Source organism: Peromyscus californicus, unplaced genomic scaffold (assembly GCF_007827085.1).
Source record: "Peromyscus californicus insignis strain IS unplaced genomic scaffold, ASM782708v3 Scaffold_11__1_contigs__length_118956290, whole genome shotgun sequence".
NCBI lineage: Eukaryota > Metazoa > Chordata > Mammalia > Rodentia > Cricetidae > Peromyscus > Peromyscus californicus.
In genome coordinates, this window is record NW_026294402.1 from 103,785,388 (window position 1) to 103,802,588 (window position 17,201).

At 53.3% G+C, this 17,201-nt stretch overlaps 3 protein-coding genes across 4 annotated transcripts in view; all 3 read left to right on the forward strand.

The window, feature by feature from the left end:
* The window catches only part of Col7a1 (collagen type VII alpha 1 chain), a 32,493-nt gene extending 29,134 nt beyond the window's left edge, over positions 1-3,359 (forward strand). The window contains exons 110-118 of the mRNA XM_052721438.1: positions 13-129; positions 815-892; positions 987-1,040; positions 1,194-1,242; positions 1,812-1,844; positions 1,970-2,056; positions 2,294-2,422; positions 2,522-2,716; positions 3,009-3,359. Coding sequence (XP_052577398.1) covers positions 13-129; positions 815-892; positions 987-1,040; positions 1,194-1,242; positions 1,812-1,844; positions 1,970-2,056; positions 2,294-2,422; positions 2,522-2,716; positions 3,009-3,019 — 753 coding nt within the window. The 3' untranslated portion in view covers positions 3,020-3,359. The remainder of the gene's footprint in view (positions 1-12; positions 130-814; positions 893-986; positions 1,041-1,193; positions 1,243-1,811; positions 1,845-1,969; positions 2,057-2,293; positions 2,423-2,521; positions 2,717-3,008) is intronic.
* Positions 3,360-4,427: 1,068 nt separating this feature from the next.
* Positions 4,428-4,769, forward strand: Ucn2 (urocortin 2). The gene has a single exon (XM_052729827.1). It carries the CDS (start codon positions 4,428-4,430, stop codon positions 4,767-4,769), a length of 342 nt encoding a protein of 113 aa, XP_052585787.1.
* Positions 4,770-6,382: 1,613 nt separating this feature from the next.
* Positions 6,383-17,201, forward strand: part of Pfkfb4 (6-phosphofructo-2-kinase/fructose-2,6-biphosphatase 4) — a 46,907-nt gene continuing 36,088 nt past the window's right edge. The window contains exon 1 of one of the 2 annotated variants that reach the window (XM_052721462.1): positions 6,383-6,472. In XM_052721462.1, the coding sequence (XP_052577422.1) occupies positions 6,409-6,472 (64 nt within the window). In that variant the 5' untranslated portion in view covers positions 6,383-6,408. Of the gene's footprint in view, positions 6,473-10,380; positions 10,593-17,201 lie in introns of those variants that run through there. The other variant, XM_052721452.1, reaches the window with a different exon arrangement.

Consider the following 17,201-nt stretch of genomic DNA (forward strand, 5'->3'; position numbering starts at 1 on the left):
TTCTATCCACAGGGGCCCCCAGGAGTTGGGGGCTTCCCAGGTCCCAGGGGGAATGATGGCTCTAGCGGTCCCCCAGGGCCACCTGGTGGTGTTGGTCCCAAAGGCCCTGAAGGACTTCAGGGTCAGAAGGTAGGGTTCCCCAGCTGTGACCCCTGACACTTGACCCTTGACCCTACCCTCCCTGCTTTTATTGTTGTTTGCTTGGTTGCTCGTTTTAGACAGGAGCTCACTATGGAACCCTGGATGGCTTGGAACCCTATATGTAGACCAGGCTAGCCTCAAATTCAGAACTCTGCTTGCCTCTGCCTCTCAGGTGGTAGGATTAAAGACATGTACACCATGCTGGCTGTTTTGTCTTTAATTCTTGGTTTTTTTATTCTGTGTGTATGAGTGTTTTGCCTGAACATATGTCTGTGTACCATGTGTGTCCCTAGTGCCTGAGAAGGCCAGAAGAAGGCGTTAGATGCCCTGGAATTGGAGTTCAGATGGTTGTGAGCCACCAAATGGGTGCTGGGAACCAAGCCTGGGTCTTTTATAAGAACCTCAAGTTCTTATAACTGCTGAGCCATCTCTCCAGCCTGGCTTTCTCATTTCTGACAGTACTGAGGACTAAACCCAGGGCCTTACACGTGCTAAGCAAGGGCTGTATTCCTCAGCTACACCCCCAGCACCCCCAACCATCCTTGTCTCTCTAAACCATGAACCTACAACCCACACGCTGATCTCCATATTCCAATCTCTGAACTCGGGTCCTCCACTTGCCTGGATTCTGTCACTGACACTGACCCTGCCTACTTGGTCCTTGTGTAAACAGGGCGAACGAGGTCCCCCTGGAGAGAGTGTGGTGGGGGCTCCTGGTGCTCCTGGCACCCCCGGTGAGAGAGGGGAGCAGGTGAGTGTTGATTCCTGGGCTTGGAGTCAGAGATGAGCATGGTCTCGGGTCTCTGTGAGATCTGTCACAACTTGGTCACGTTTGTTACTCATAGGGGCGACCAGGACCTGCTGGCCCTCGTGGGGAGAAGGGAGAAGCTGCGCTGACCGTGAGTTTGGCTTGGACTGGGGGGGCGGGTGTCACCCAGCACCCTGACCCCTGGTCCCAGGGCTCTTGACTTATATGACTAGTCTTTGATTCCTGCATTATGCGATCCATGATTCATGGGTTCTTCAGGGGCCTTGTGGTCTTGTGTTCCCAGGAGGATGACATCCGGGGCTTTGTGCGTCAGGAGATGAGTCAGCATTGTGGTGAGTGGGTCTAATGGGGAGTCTCCTGCCCCCACCCCATCCTAGGACACCTAGGTAGGGGCTGGCGAGTCCCCAGAACTTACAGAGGGCAGGTGGAGATGGATGGCTACAGGCTAGCAGGACTCCCTTAATGGAGGAAGGGAGACGGATGTGGGTGGCTGTGTAGAGTTCTGGTGACTAGCGGTATTTGGAGGGGTGGAGTGGGGAGCAGCGCTGCCCCAGAAGCTGTGACACAGGTTGGGGAGTGATGATTCTGGGCCTTGTTCCTTCCTGTTGTGACTGCTACCGTCTCTGGGCCTCCTGCCCCTGACTTCCTTTGTCCCTTGCGTCCCTGGTACTCCCGGTTTCTCTGCGGGTTCATCTACACATTTCTTCCTGTCTCTCTCCTTCCTTCCCCGCTCTCCTGTTTTCTCTTCTCACTCCTTTGTGTCTCACTGGCTGTCCTGCTGCAGCTCTGTGTATCTCACCCCTGCATGTGGCTTTTGTCTCTTTCTCTTTCTCCACCTTCCCATCTTTTTCTTTGTCTCTTATTCTCCATTCCTCATTCTTCCTTTTTCTGTCCCTTCCAGCCTGCCAGGGCCAGTTTATTGCGTCTGGATCACGTGAGTAGCTTTCTGTATCTAGAATGTTCTTCATCTAAGGCACTGACTCCCTTCCTATCATTTGGGTCCTCTCAGCAGGGGTGTGGCTAGGGTGGCCGACTGTGTCATCACCTGCCCTGTTCCAGGACCTCTCCCCAGCTATGCTGCTGATACAGCTGGCCCCCAGCTCCACCGTGTGCCTGTGCTCCGGGTCTCTCATGTAGAGGAGGAAGGTGAGGCTGACAATTCATGGGGCATGTACAGATGGGGTGCAAATATGCATGTGTGTACTCAGGCATCAGGGCATATTGCACGCATATAAAGTCTACACACAGGACACACACACACACACACACACACACACACACACACACACACACACACATTTCTGCATATGCAGGAGACCACTGCTATCTACTCTGTCCCAGAGCCAGCAGGGGCCTCTTCACAGCATACCACCCTACCTGCAGGCCGGGTACCCCCTGAAGATGATGATGACTTCTCTGAGTACTCGGTGTATTCTGTGGAGGACTACCAGGACCCAGAAGTTCCTTGGGACGGTGATGGTGATATCAAGGGCTGGGACCAGAGAGGTTCAGGTAGTGGCAGATGGAGCCCATCCCATTGCTGATCTTTTGCTGATTTCAGATTCCCCTGATCCCCACTATCCCCAGTAACCTAACCACCAATGACCATAGACCCCTGCTCCCTACCACTGGATGAGGGCTCCTGTACTGCCTACACCCTGCGCTGGTACCATCGGGCTGTGCCTGGTGGCACAGCCTGTCACCCCTTTGTCTACGGTGGCTGCGGAGGAAATGCCAACCGTTTTGGAACCCGTGAGGCATGTGAACGCCGCTGCCCACCCCAAGTGGTCCACAGCCAGAAAACAGGTAGGGGCCTAGATTCTCTCAGTGAAGGCTGCACCTACATGTATCAGTGCCTGAGTGGGAGGTTCCCTGAGACTAGGGGACCTGGAGCAGATCCCAGATCAAAGGACTGACTACATATCCCCGGCTGTGGAGCCTGCATGGTACCTCTCTATGTTCCCTTTTGCTAAGGGTCTCCTCTCTGAGTCAGAGCCCACATTCAATTCCTCATGGATGCTTTGCCATACTTCTGTGCAGATTTCATGTTGGGAAAGAAGGTCAGAGGGCTGAACGTTTTCTGATGTGTTCCACACAGGTGCTGCCTAGGACTGAGGCCTGGATGATGTGCTTGAGGGTCAGCAGTCCCTGGAGGTGGCAGGGCTCAGCAGGGTCCTGCTGTTCTCCACTTGGTGCTAGAGTTCTGTGTACACGTGAGCGTGTATGCGTGTCCACTATTTCAGTGACTCGGTCCTGTGGGTCTAGCCTTCCCCCTTGTGGACAAATCCCCATTGTGGTGCCTGCTTTCCTGGCAGATGACTCACTTGTTGGGGGTGGTTGTGGGCAGTGAATGGATGTGACTGGTGTCCAACCTGCCCCTTGACCCAAGGATGTGATGCCATGGTGCTGATTGGGGGGGGTGGCATTAAAGCTGCTGTTTTAAAAGGCCCTTGTTGTTGACTGTTTGGTGAGGTGGTGGTGGGGGTCTCAGGAGGCAAACTTCCCTTGGTGGGGGGAGGGGCAGTTGGCATTGTATTGCATGGTATAGAGTCCTCATACCTGGCCCTGGTTATTTTCCCTAACTTGTCCCCCCAAAAAGAAATAGGGTGGGGGCTAAGGAGGTGTCCTTACTGTTCCCTAGAAGGGGATGAGTCATCGGTGGGGGACTGCCTCATGCCAGGAAGCATGCCCTAGCTCCTACCCCAGGAGGCTGGGGGAGATAAATGGGTCCTGAAGTGGAGTAAAGGGTCAGGTCACAGGAGAGCATTGCCTGGCCCCAGCCCCAGCAGCTGCAGCAGCCCCAGCCTTCCCCGGAGGAAGCTGGCAGCGGTATGACCAGTGCTGGCTCGGGATGAGAAGGGTCTGGGGTTGAGTGGGCCTGGGGTTTGGGTGAGTGGAGATGTCTGGACCTGGGAGGCTCTGGGGTCTCTGGTTTCTCTGCTTCACTTGCCCCGCTCTGCCCCCAACGCTGGTCTTCCTCACCAGCCACGCTGCTCAGAACCTGTCTCCATCTGGTCCCTGTGGCGCTCTCTGTTTCTGAGTCTTTCTTCCCATCTAGACGACTCTGATGGTTTCTGTCTCTTTCTGCCTTGTCTTTTTTCTTGACTTCCCTATCTTGCCTTGTCTCTACCCCATTCCTCTTCCTCCTCTGCCCCTCCCCCTGCCTTTCTCTGCCTCTGGATAGCACTGTCCTTAGCCCCCACTTTGGAATTTTTAGATCGGGTCTCATTATGTGACCCAGTCTGGCTTCAAGTTTGGATCGTGCCTCAGCCTCCTAGGGGCTCGGATTATAGACGTATGCCACCATGCCTCAGGACACATTTTCATTCTTTCTGTCTGGCTCTACCTCGGTCCGGTCCTGTCTGGTTTTCTTCTTTGTCTCTGTGTCTCTGTCCCAGGCCTGGCCTCTGTAATCACTCCAGCCTCTTTGGCTCTTGCGTCTTGTAGTCTGTCTCCTTCCAGTGAGCTGCAGCTGCAGATCCAGACTCAGCCTGTTTTCTCCTTACAGCCTTACAGCATGATGGCCAGGTGGGCACTGGTGCTGCTCATGGTCCTGACATTGGGTACGGTCCTACTTGTCCCAGGGACCCCTATCCCCGCCTTCCGCCTCCTCTCTCAGAACTATCCGGAGACTGTTTCCTACTCTGTGGCCTTGGAGAGCCGCTCAGCTACCACCCCAGGGCCCTCGGCTCCCTGGAGCTACTCCAAAGCTAACCCTCATCCGGACACGCGCGTCACACTCTCCTTGGATGTCCCCATCGGCCTCTTACGGATCTTACTGGAGCAAGCCCGGACCAAGGCTGCCAGGGATCAGGCTGCCACTAATGCCCAAATACTAGCTCGTGTTGGCCGCCGCTGAGACTGAGGGAGGGGGTCATAAAGATGGGGTGACCCTGGATGGAAAGTTCTGGAGGACAGCAACGAAGCTGGACAGTACTACATCTAGGCAGAGCACATACCCAGGCTTTACCACAGTGGGCCACTGCCATGGCCTCTGAGTGTCCACAGTATGTTTAGACAGCCTGACCACGTAGTGTGCTGCCATGCTTCTGTACCCTTCATACTTCCATGTGTTTGGGTATCTTGAACACTGGCATGTGTGTTTGCTAGATGGAATCTTGTCATGCCTGGCAGCCACAGAGCATCAAGATACCGCCATGTGAGCGCCATCATTAAATGTGAAGGAGAGGACCCCAGTGCTGCATCCGACATCCATCGAAGGCCCCCAGGCCTGGGTCCCCACCTGACACCGCTGCAGCAGAATGCTGGCGAGGGCCATATGGTTGTTTTGTGTTTCTGTTTTTAAAGACAGTCTCACAGTGGAGCCCTTGCATGTCCTGGAACTGGCTGTGTGACTAGGCTGTTCTCAGACTTGTAGCAATCCTTCTGCCTCTGCCTCCTGCGTGTTAGGATTCCAAGCATGTGCCACTACATCTGATGACACGCTTGTTTTGTACTCTGTTAGGCAGCACCTGCTTAGTTGGATGTGGTTATCAGAGACATCTCTGGGCAGAGGCATAGATGACCACATGTGGGAAATCTGACCTTGGCAGTGCTGTGTGTGTGTGTGTGTGTGTGTGTGTGTGTGTGTGTGTGTGTGTGTGTGTACATGCTGAGTCTCTGCCTGCTATAAATCACACACAGCTGTGTGTGAGCAGGAGTTGGAGGCAGGTGAGAAGGACTAGAAGAAGAGGGTGTTTGACTCCCAAATCTACACACAATACCCACAAGCATTGTCCTAGCTACACCCCAGCAGCCCTGCCAGGGGACGGATACACGTGGGTCATGGGAGGGAGTGAATACTGCTGGAGGTCCAAGCCAACTCTGCTTTCCTTGATGAATTATCCTAAGCAAAGCTGTTCACATTTTCTGAGCCTCAACTTCCTCAACTGTAAAGCAGAAGGATGCCACCAAGCTTCTCGTAGCGCAGAGTGGCATGGTGTACATGAAAGTTGTGGCGGCAGGAGGCGCTCAATAAATGTCGGATGATTGAAGGACTGGATACACCTGAGTCACCCAGTCATGTGCACCCAGGCTGTGACACATGAGGGCTGAGTCACACCTGGCTCCTCTGCCCTTCCATTCACCTTCCCTCCCTACCCTCTGACCTGCTGTGAAAAGAGTAGGGTTCACCTGCTTTACATCCCCCATTCCATTGCTGGGCTGGAGAGATGGATTTTCTGGGGCGTGTGATCCTATTTGCCTGTGGATGAGGCAGGAGCTCCCAGTGGTGTAGGAGGGAAGACTGGACCCTCAGCGGTACTGGCAGCTCTGACTGGAAAGAGGCGCTACTGGTCCGAGCACAGAGTGCAGCTGCCTGCCTGGACCCGGGCCTGGCAACCTCGCAGAGCAAGGCAGCCCTGGGGGGCGGGTCTAGAATGGTTAGAGAGGCGGGGCCATTTTCCTCTGTGGGGGGGCGGGGTTTCCTTACCCTTGCCGAGCCGCGGTGGGGTGGGGAGGGGTGGGGGGGCGGCGGCCCTGGCCAGTTCGGTGGCAGGATGGACAGAGGTACATTAGGAGGCACCTCTCTCACCGACCCTGGGCGGGAGAGCAACGGACAGGGTAGGCATTGGGTAGCATGGGGACCGTGGGGATTGGGAAAAGACCTGGGTGTAGTGAAGAGGGTGTTGGAGGGAGAATTGAGGGTGTTGGGGGTCTCTCAGAACGCTCTGAGAGGGCATCACTCTGTCAGTGGCCTGAAAGGAAGAAAAACTGGGGCCTTGTTGGGAAGAGGGGCCTGGACCAAGGTGGGATGACTATAAATAGTGTCTTCCTTTAGCCAAGGGGGAGGGCCAGCCAGCTGGAGCTGCCGGAGGCACTCTCCAGTATGCCCCTTGCTGGCCTCCAAGGGGTCTTGTTCATCAGGGTCACCCAGTGGGAAGTTTTTCATATAGTGCCATCTTAGCCTTTAAGCTTGTGTCTCTAGGGCACCCACTGTGCGCTCTGTGCTGGTCCCGAGTTTCTCTACACACCTACTGTGTACTCTGTCTTTTCCATAAGCCTCTCTGAGCTGTTTTTTCACCTTGGCTAGCTCTGAGTCAATGGCAGCACCTACTGTGTGCCCTGTGCCAGGCTAGAATCAGAAAGTACAGATCAGGGCTCACTCATATGGCTGGATACCCCCAAATTGGAACCTCACACTGTGAACTCTGGGCCCAGAAGGATGCTGGGGACAGTTCTTGGAAATAGCCAGAGGAAGCTAGGACTCCTGGGAACTCCCTGCACCCAGCAAAGCAGCATCTGGTCAGGGAATAAAGAGGAAGAGAGGAGCGGGGCAGCAGGGCTAATTAATATATGTGCTTCTGGGTGTATGCAATGAGCATGTTTGTGTGCGTTTGTGTGGCGGGGCTCAGGCCCCTGGATCTTTATGTTGTAAATGGTGACTGGTTGGTACAGCCAGGGCTAGGCAGAAGATACATAGTGGGAAGAGTGTGAGCCTTGAGAACCGAGGGTTGAAGACTTTGATTAAATGGCTTCTGTAACTGGGATAAGAGGTCTGTTGGTCAGTACATAAGGTGCCAGAGTGCCAACCAGGGTCAGGCTGGTTAAGGTTCATGGTAGAGAAGGGCTGAGCTAGCCATGTTCATGCATGAGTGCACAACGGCATCCCAACACTTCTTGTGCATGGGACAGGGTAATTGGTGCACTTTGAGATGCCCTGGAGAGGGAAAAGCCACAAGGGCTCGTTAGTCTAGTGAACATCTGCCGGTGTTGGTGTTGGGGGAGCACAAAGCGTGGAGGGCATTTCAGTGGCGGAAACAGCCAAGAGCCTAGGTGGGAGGAGTGAGGCAACAAAGAAAGCTGTAGGAGGTGAAGCTCTGAAGGCTGGGGCATGAGCTGAGTCCTCGCACTGTGGGCTGGCTCTGTGATCTTGTCTCCTCCGTCTGCATCCTCAGCTTCTTACCTAAGAAATGAGGCCATGGAAGGGCAGATGGGGAGGAGTCCTCAGAACAGATGGAGACCCTGGCATTGGGAAGGTTGCCTAGGCTCATGATGGTGACCTATGGCTTCCTAGCTGGAGATATGGACTTGAGAGGGTGTGTCTGGGTCAGCCCAGGGTGAGCTGAGAAGAGTGGGCGGTATAGAGCCACATTTCCTGAAACCAGGCTCAGACTGGGTGTGGAGATGCTTTGGCCCCTTGCCCTGCCCTTCTCTGCCACCAGCTCTTGAGTAACATCCAGTTCTGGGGAAGAGAATGGATGGGCCTGAAGAGACACTGGGTACCCATGATGTTAGAGGTAACTGTGCTGGGTGTGAGGGAGCGGCCATGAGGTTTCTGAGGCCAAATGTGGCCCCAAGGTGACCTTGGCAGTGACTAGGACATAGACAGGAACAGGATGAGTGGCTTTGGAGAAGTGGGTGCTGCTGATGTTCACAGAGGAACTCTGCTCATCATGAGCCATCTGTGGGTGTACTCCAAACTGCCCCCTCCCTCTGGGGATGCAGGGAGTATACAGCAATGGGAGAATGAGGAAAAGGAAATAAACCACCTGCCTGGAACAGGGTATTTCCCTGTGTAGCCAGCTAGAGCTGGTACTGGGGAGGCTCCAGGTGGGCTTCTGGACTTTGATTTCCTTGTGTAGTGGTGAAGATACTGTTGTCATGGTCATCCTAAGGGTCTTTGCCAGACTCTCAAGAGTTGGGTTGGGACCTGGTGGACTGACCCAAAGCAGAGATGTGACAGCACTGACTGTGAATGAGGTCACCTTGTTTTTCGTGTCCCTGGCTTCTGGCTGGGCATCTGTGAGACAGAGAACCTGCCAGGGGTGTGGTGGAGGCCATCACCAGAGGGCAGCAAGATGGAGATTCAAGCCGTGCTGCCGGGGTCTAGAGCAGAAAGTGTCCAGTTTGGAGAGGTGGGGCTGGGCAGAAGGAAGAGGCCTGAGCTTTTGGCAGCCTGTGGTGGAGGTCAAACATCGAAGCGTGGCTTCCCCACGCTGTCCCTCACCAGCCTCCAAGGGGTCATGTTCATCAGGGTCACCCAGTTGGGGAAGTTTTTCCTATGGTACCGCATTAGCCTCTAAGCCTGAGCTGCAAGGCCTGGCTCTCGGCCCTTGCCCCAGTACGTTTTCAAAGGCAGCGGGGGAGAACGCCTACATGTTATAGAGCAGATTTCTGAGACTGATACATTTAATCTGTACCACAATCTTGTAAAATTGATGATGTCTGCATCTTATTTTCCTGATTAAGAGACAGAAGCTCAGGCCGGGCGGTGGTGGCGCACGCCTTTAATCCCAGCACTCGGGAGGCAGAGCCAGGTGGATCTTTTTGAGTTTGAGGCCAGCCTGGGCTACCGAGTGAGTTCCAGGAATGGCGCAAAGCTACACAGAGAAACCCTGTCTCGAAAAACCAAAAAAAAAAAAAAAAAAAAAAAAGAGACAGAAGCTCATTTGAAAAAAATATATAAACTCATTATTAAAACTTTAATTGGGGCTGGGAGTGTAGCTCAGTTAGTAGAGTGTTTGCCTAGCATGCACAAAGCCCTAGGTTCGATTTCCAGCCCTGTTAAACACTGTGCACAACAACAGAACTTGGGAGGTGAGAGCAGGATGATCAGAAGTTCAAGGTTGGCCGGGCGGTGGCGCTCGCCTTTAATCCCAGCACTCGGGAGGCAGAGCCAGGCGGATCTCTGTGAGTTTGAGGCCAGCCTGGGCTACAGAGCGAGATCCAGGACAGGCACCAAAGCTACACAGAGAAACCCTGTCTCGAAAAAAAAAAAAAAGTTCAAGGTTGTCCTCAGGTACAAATTGAGTTCCAGGCCAGCCTGGGCTACAAGCGACCCTGACCTTCCTCCTCCAAAAGAAAGAAAAAACAACAGTTGCTCCAGGTGGGCAGAGGTTTAGCCCAAGTTCCCAGGAGCCATGCCAAAACATGGTCGATTTTGAGATGTATCCTGTGTTCCTGTCCCTAAGATAAGGGAACTTTTTCTGCGTGGTTGAACAAGTTGTTCTTGTGGATCGGGGAAGTTTCCAGGGTAGGAGCAGCTGAGAAAGCCCCAGGAAGGTCCAGGAGGTGGACTGCCAGGACAGCAGGCCAGTCATTAGAGCCGCTCAGGGACACCAGCCAAGCTGGTGTAGACTATCCTGGCTCTGAGGGTCACGCAGGCCCCGCCCAGCCTCATACCCTTCCCACTGGCGACTCTGAGGTCACGTTCCTCAGGGAGCAGAGGCGGCACACGCTTTGGAGGCGGGGCTGCAGATCCCTGAGCGGGGACCCTGGGAGGGGACTATGCAAATAAGAACAAGCTGCTTGAGGGCTGTAAACTTCACATCCGGGGTGGGGCCTGCATAATCTGGATGGCAAACTCCTTGGGAATTGAGCATGCGCCTTATTAGCATTGGTTTGAAGGACGGGGCGCGCTTAGTCCAAAAGAGGCGGTAGAAAAATTGGGCATGCGTAGTTGTAGACCAGTGCCTCTTCAGTTTGGGTGGAGCCTAATAGTACTGGGGCGGGCTTGCGGGAAGATGGACAAGAGTTGGAGCCGCTAGAGGAGGGGCGGGGCCCGAGGGGCGGGACCTCGGGTGGCCCGAGGTGGCCCGGTTGCTGGGTGCGAAGCAGCGCAGTCCGATTCATCCCGGCCCGGGGATGGCGTCCCCACGGGAATTAACCCAGAATCCCCTGAAGAAGATCTGGATGCCATACAGCAATGGGCGGCCCGCTCTGCACGCCAGCCAACGGGGTGGTAAGACGGGGTCCGCAGGGAGAGGAGGAGGGAGATGAACCTGGATGGGTGGGTAGACGGCCTTGGCGAGGGTCTCCAGGGGAAAGGCAGTAGAGAAACAGGCAAGGTGAGCTATTGTGACTGATGGGCGGAGTCGGGGACAGGTGAGAGGCTGGGAACAGGTGAGGCGGTGGTGACAGGGTGACAGTGGCCCGCGGAAGCTAAGTGTGGAGGAGCAGGAGTGGAGACAGGTGTGAGGAAACCTCTCAGTTTGTTGGAGACTGGGTCTGGTCACCATTACCTTGGCAGGGCACTGACCCAAGCTGTTTCCACTGCCTGGACATAGGAGAGGACTTCGTGGTCATGGTACTGCTCGTTCCTCTCTCCTGGCCACAGAGTGGAAACTGAGCTGTGTAGCTCTAGACAAGGTACTTGGCGTCTCTGAGACGAGAACGTTTGAAAGCCTAGTCATGGGCTAGTAGTTCTCAGCAGGACAGGTACTCCTTGGTCTTAAAACCAAAGTTTTGGAGGAACTTCAGGGGAGTACAGTTGTCAGGATTGAGTCAATGGGAACAGCACACCATGTGGACCTAGCTGTGCCCCTGGACATGGAAGCACCTACATGAGTTCATAGGTAAATGACTGCACAGGAGGGTGGGACAGCGAGATGTGCTGAAATCTGTGAACTGCTAAGTGACTCACCTCTTCTGGGATCCTGGGTGTTTTCATCTCCTTCCTTGGTTCTTCTGTTCGCTCTTAAATGAGTCTGCATTTTCTTTTTATTAACAGGGAAAAGAAAAAAATTGTTTTAGGAGTAATTCAAATATTGTAATGAATTTGCAGCTTGGCAAAGACCTCAGAACATCTAGTCCAACTGGTGGCGCAGATATGGAAATGGAGATCAGGCTGTTGTGTGATGTGCCAGGGTCTCCGTGCATTCCTGAAGGCTGCTGTGTGTGATAAGGGAGGGGAGGGTCCTTTGGGCTTCTGTTGCCAAGGCCAGCCTGAGGCCATGGCTTTGACCATTACCATAATGAGAGTCTTAGTAGAGTTGGGGTGGGAAGGCGTATGTGATCACACTTGGGTCCTGGTAGGATGACTGTGATTCATAAGCAGACTGTGTTCCTGTGGGTGGTGGCTCTGACCACAGTGTGGGTACTGGTGGAGCCGTAGCTGTCCAGACAGATTCTGAGTCCCCAGGGACTGTGGTGTTAGCCTGGCTGGCCGTCATTTGGAAGCATTAAGGCAGTTCCTTGCCAGCCTTTATTAGTACTGTGGTCCTGACCAGGGGTGTCTGCACCTGTTACAGGAGGAGTAGGAACCTGGACTTTGGGGCCAGTAGCACTCAGGCCACACCCTGGACCAGCTCTGTGACCTTAGGCAGGGAGCTAACCCTTAGACCCCAGCCCTAGGAAGAGACCGTTCTTGTCTTTGCCTCTTCGTGAGTTGATACTTGGAAAGTGGAGGCAAGCTGGGCGTGGTGGTGCAAACTTTTGATCCCAGCACTCGGGAGGCACAGGCAGGAGGATCTCTGTGAGTCTGAGGCAGCCTGGTCTACATAGTGAGTTCCAGGACAGTCAGGGCTACAAAACAAACAAACAAAAACAAAACAAAGAAGAAGAAAGAAAGAAAAGTAGAAGCAGATCTCATCACCACCAACCTCCTTTGCCTCACTATTCAGAGTGGGGGACTGAGGTGTCAGCCTGAGCCATCCCCTCATTATAGGCGGAAAGTAGCTGAGGCCCACAGAGGAGGGACCTGCTCAGTTATCTGCTCCTGAGTCAGGGCCTGTATGTCTTTCTCTAAGCTCTAAGTGTAGATGAAAATGTGACTCCTGTGCCAGGCAGTCATGGCACATGCTTTTAATCCTGGGGAGGCAGAGGCAGGTGGCTCTTTGAGTTCGAGCCCAGCCTGGTCTACCGAGGGAGTTCCAGGACAGCCAGGGCTACACAGGGAAACCCTGGCTCGAAAAACTAAAAAAAGAAAGAAAGAAAAAAGAAAAAAAAAACTGCCTCTGTGTAAGTGGAGGGGCTTGTCAGTGTGAGAGTGTTGGAACAGTCTGAGTTGCAGATTCGTACTTTCCTGGAGTCGGAGGTGACATGACCAAAGACGAGGCTTGCAGATGTGTGCCTGGGAGTCTGGGCCCCAGGCAGAGGTTGCAGAGGTCGCAGCACACACATGGAGTGTGCACGTGTGCAGCAGTCCACCTTTGCACAGCGACTCCGGCCAGGGTGCAGGACTGTGAGGACAGGAAAGACCCTAGGGTGGGGAAGGGGGGCCTGACCACAGGGCCTTATGGGAAAGAAGCAGCAGTACCCACTGCTAGTCTGGGTTGGCGGTAGGTTTCCTCTGGTGTCTAGTCCCCAGCTCCTCAGGGTCCTGGGGCTGAATGACAGCCACGTTCTCCACCCTCCAACACCATAAGCAGTTGATAAAATTTGATAATTTATAAAATCCAGAGCCACACCTATGTGTCTGGAAGCTATTAACCTTCCTTACCATTAGAATCCCCGATTCGACCTTTAGGAGCTCTGGGGAGGTGGTCCAGGGCATAAGGACGAGGCCCCAGGACCATGGCAGGTAGGACATTGTTTTTCCTTTGTTTGTTTGTTTGTTTTTGAGAATGTAGTCTCCGGGAACAGGCTCTGAATGGCCAGGAAGCCACTATGTCGGCGTCCTGTTGACCTTGTGGTGGCCCTCCTACCTCTACCTCCTGAGTGACAGGATATCATTTTTCTTTCTTTTTTTTTTTAAAGTTTTTTGTATTTTATTTTTGTATTACTTATTTTATGTGTATGAATATTTTTCTTTCATGTGTGTCTGTGCTTTTTGTATGTGCCTGATGTCCTTAGAGGTGAGAAGAGTGTATCAGATAGTCCGGAACTGGACTTACGGATCCTTGTGAGCCTCTGTATGGGTGCTGGGATCCAAACCCTGGTCCTCTGCAAGAGCAAGTGCTTTTTTGTTGTTGGGTTTTTAGGTATTTTGTTTTGTTTTGTTATGAGACAGTGTTTCTCTGTGTAGCCCTGACTGTCCTGGAACTCACTATTTATAGACCAGGCTGGCCTCAGACTCACAGAGATCCTCCTGCCTCTGCCTCCCAAGTGCTAGGATTAAAGGCGTGTGCCACTACGCCCGACTTCTGATGGCTTTTTTCAGTCAAAAGGTGACAAGATGGCATGATTCCTCCTGGGTGACAGGACTTGTGTGTGTGCACAAGTCAACAGGAGAGACAACTGTCCCCGAGTGGGACCGTCAGGCCATGTTGCTTTATTCTTAAGACCTCTTCCTTCCTCAGTCTGGCCAAGATGGAGGGAGCAGGTCCAATCAGTTCAGGAGTCTACCTGGAGTCCACTCCAGGAACTCGGGCTGTGCCTTTGGTGGGAGTGCCTGGTAGGTAGGCTGGCAGGCAGTCTCCACTGGCACACATGTCTCAGGCCTTGGGGCTCCTAGGGCTCTGCGGCCTTCAGCAAATTCATGAAAAAGGGGACCAGAGAGCGCTCAGTTGACATGTCTTCAGACTTCCTTCTCTCTGTGTGTACAGTGTTATGGACAGGGTGTTCTGCTGTCCTGGCTGCTGATGTTGGGGTCCTTGTGGGCTCAGGGCTGGGGTTCTGGCTGCTTACCCCATCTCTGTTCCGTGTCTTTCAAGGTCTGTAGTGCACCCCTCTTTGTTCTGCTTCTGTTTATAATTTCTCCACTCTAGGGATTATCTCCACATCGCGCTGTGGTAAGCAGAGCTGCCACGAATGTTCTTGAACTTTGGTTTGCTTTGGGTTATTTCTGGGGAGCTTATCTTGGGGAGCAGAGGTGAGCACTAATTTATTGCCTTGTTTTGTGCCTAGATCCAATCTGCTCCCCTGACTGCCCACCTTGCATATTGATGGGAGTGGGGAAGAGGAGTGCTGTCGCCAAAGACTGTGGGAGGAGGCTGTGGCTATGAGAGGGAGCCCAGGTCTGCTCTGGGAAAACAGATGTTGTGCTGGCTGACTAGTTTTAGGTCAATTTGACACAAGCTAGAGTCAGTCATCTGAGAAGACGGATCCTCAATTGAGAAAATACTTCCAGAAGCCTGTAGGGCATTTTCTTTCTTTTTCTCCTCTCTTTCTTTCTTTCTTTCTTTTTTTTTTTTTTTTTTTTTTTTTTTTTTTTTTTTTTTTTTTTTTTTTTTGGTTTCTAGAGACAGGGTTTCTCTGTGTAGCTTTGGTGCCTTTCCTGGAACTCACTCTGTAGACCAGGCTGGCCTTGAACTCACAGAGATCCGCCTGCCTGTGCTTCCTGAGTGCTGGGATTAAAGGTGTGCGCCCAGCTGGCATTTTCTTAATTAGTGATTGACGAGGGAGGGCCCAGTCCATTGTGGGGGTGCCACCCCTGGGCTGGTGGTCCTGGGTTGAATAAGAAAGCAGACTGAACAAGCTATGATGTCCAAGACAATAAGTAGCACCCCCCCATGGCCTCTGCTCCAACTTCTGCCTCCAGGTGCAGTTCCTGCACTGAGTTCCTGTCCTGACTTCCTTCAGTGATGAACAGTGATGTGCAAGTGTAAGACTAGTCTAGTACGCCCTTTTCTCCCCAGTTGCTTTTAGTCATGGTGTGAAGAGTAGGTGTAGTGCCTTGATCTTGAAATCATGAACACTGAGGGAACAATGGTGTGTCCGTGTGTGTGTCCGTGTGTGTCCGTGTGTGTCCGTGTGTGTGTGTGTGTGTAGGGGCTCATCAGGAGGGGCAGGGGTGGACAGATGGATTGCCATGGTAAATGGCTGATGAACTCTCTTTAAATTTCTTCAGAGCTCCTGGTCAGCCTGGGCAGGAACTGAACGGCCCGCTGGCCCTGAGGAGGCAGGGCCTTGCTTCACTCGGGTTCCTCTCACCTTAGCCAATGCTGGGGTTATTCTGCAAGCGTCCTCACGCTTCCTTCAGCCGGTGTCCCCTCCCCCGGGTTCACAGTTTGGGTCATGCACAGGATGATGCAGCCTGCATCTAAAGTCCTAAGTGCAGTCGGGGCTAAGTACACCTGTGCCCGTAGTCCAGGATGCTGCCCGGGCAAGGCAGAGGGCACAGCTTTCCAGAAGGGCTCCAGCTTTTTCATGGGGAAAGTGAAAGATCATGTTGGTGAGGACACCGAGACTCTGAGTTGCCGGAAGGTGTCACAATCAAAATAGGAACTGAGACCTGCCTGATTGCTGACGGGCGGAACTAGCTGTCCCCAGGTCTCTGTGTCCTAAGAGGGACAGCGGGGAGGGGGCTCCTGATGGTCTGGCAAAGGAGGGCAGCTAATGGGCAGAGGAGAGGAGAGGCAGTTCCCCACATCCGTCCAGCAGTCTGTCCCCTGTGTTACTGGCCCTGATCTTATGGGTGACTTCCAGGGTAGGGCCACATCTGGCCACATTGGAAGCCGAGTCACAGGCAGTCCTGCTTTGCTGTCAGTCCTAGGCAGCTGACGCTCAGGGCAGCTGTGGACAGGTCTGTTTCCTACCTTCAGCCTTGGCAGATTCTCTGGTTGACACCCTGACTTGGTAGCATGTGAGATGGTGATGAGCAGACAATCAAGAAAATTGTCATTTTGGGACATCTGGTCTCAGTCCCTTGTGGCCCTGAACCCCAATGTGCTTCTGGTTACCTCCGTGCTCATATCACTGAGCATCAGTGCAGGACAGGAACGTGAGCGGCACAGGCACTACAGGGATCCTGGGCTGAATTCCTTCCCTGGGGAGATGTAAACAAAGTCTACCCTTCTTCCCAGGGTCCTCAGGACGAACCGAGGCACAATTCCACAGAAGTTCACTCTGAAGAGCCACTGAGTGTATTGGACCTCCTTATTGAGCATTGGGGAGGGGTTCCTTACATGGGTGTGGGTGCATACAACAGGTGGTAGAAAGCAGCTGGATCTCAGGTGAGGGTCTCAAGACCCTGCTCACCCCTCCATGAGGGGCTATAAACATTCAACAGACCTATCCAGGATAACGCTTTTGTAAAGGTGTGCATGCAGTTGGTGGCTGCTTGGCTTGGAGGACAGTCATGCATAATAGCTACTCCAAATAATCAGTCCAGAGATAACAGTCATTAATGAGGTGACCAAGTAGGGGGTGAAAATGCCCCAGGAACACGGGGAGGTGCCCTTGGGAAAGGGGGTCCTTGTTGAAGGGAAAACTTTAAGGCAGAGCTTTGAAGAGAAAAAGAAATTCAACGGAGACCACGGTGGAGGTGGCACATCATTGGAGATAGGTGGAGATTAGGGTATGGATTCCTGGGTCAGAGAGGCAGGCATTGGCTCCACTGTCCTCCAGCAGTGGGCAGTTCCATGGAGCGTTTAGCTGCTGGCCTGGCTGCTTGCCTTTGTATACCTGTGTGCTTTGTGATGAGAAGGACTGGTGAAGTTTCAGAGCCCAGACAGACCTGGAACAGGACACATGGCAGCCTAAGACCGGATCTGGGGGTGCTAGAGATCTGGCTGATGCCAGGAATCACAGCTGGCGCCAATCCTGTGCCCTCGGGCTGATAAAACACTGGGAGAGAGGGAGACTCAGAGCTCCAGCATCGTGCGACAGTGTGCTGGAATTAGTTACTCTCCGTGTTGCTATGACAAGTACCTGGTGGAACACCAGAGGAGGGAAATGCTTTCCTTGGCTC

What these genes read in the sequence shown, in the direction of transcription:
- Ucn2 (XM_052729827.1), top strand. Translation starts at nt 4,428, where the DNA reads ATGATGGCCAGGTGGGCACTGGTGCTGCTCATGGTCCTGACATTGGGT.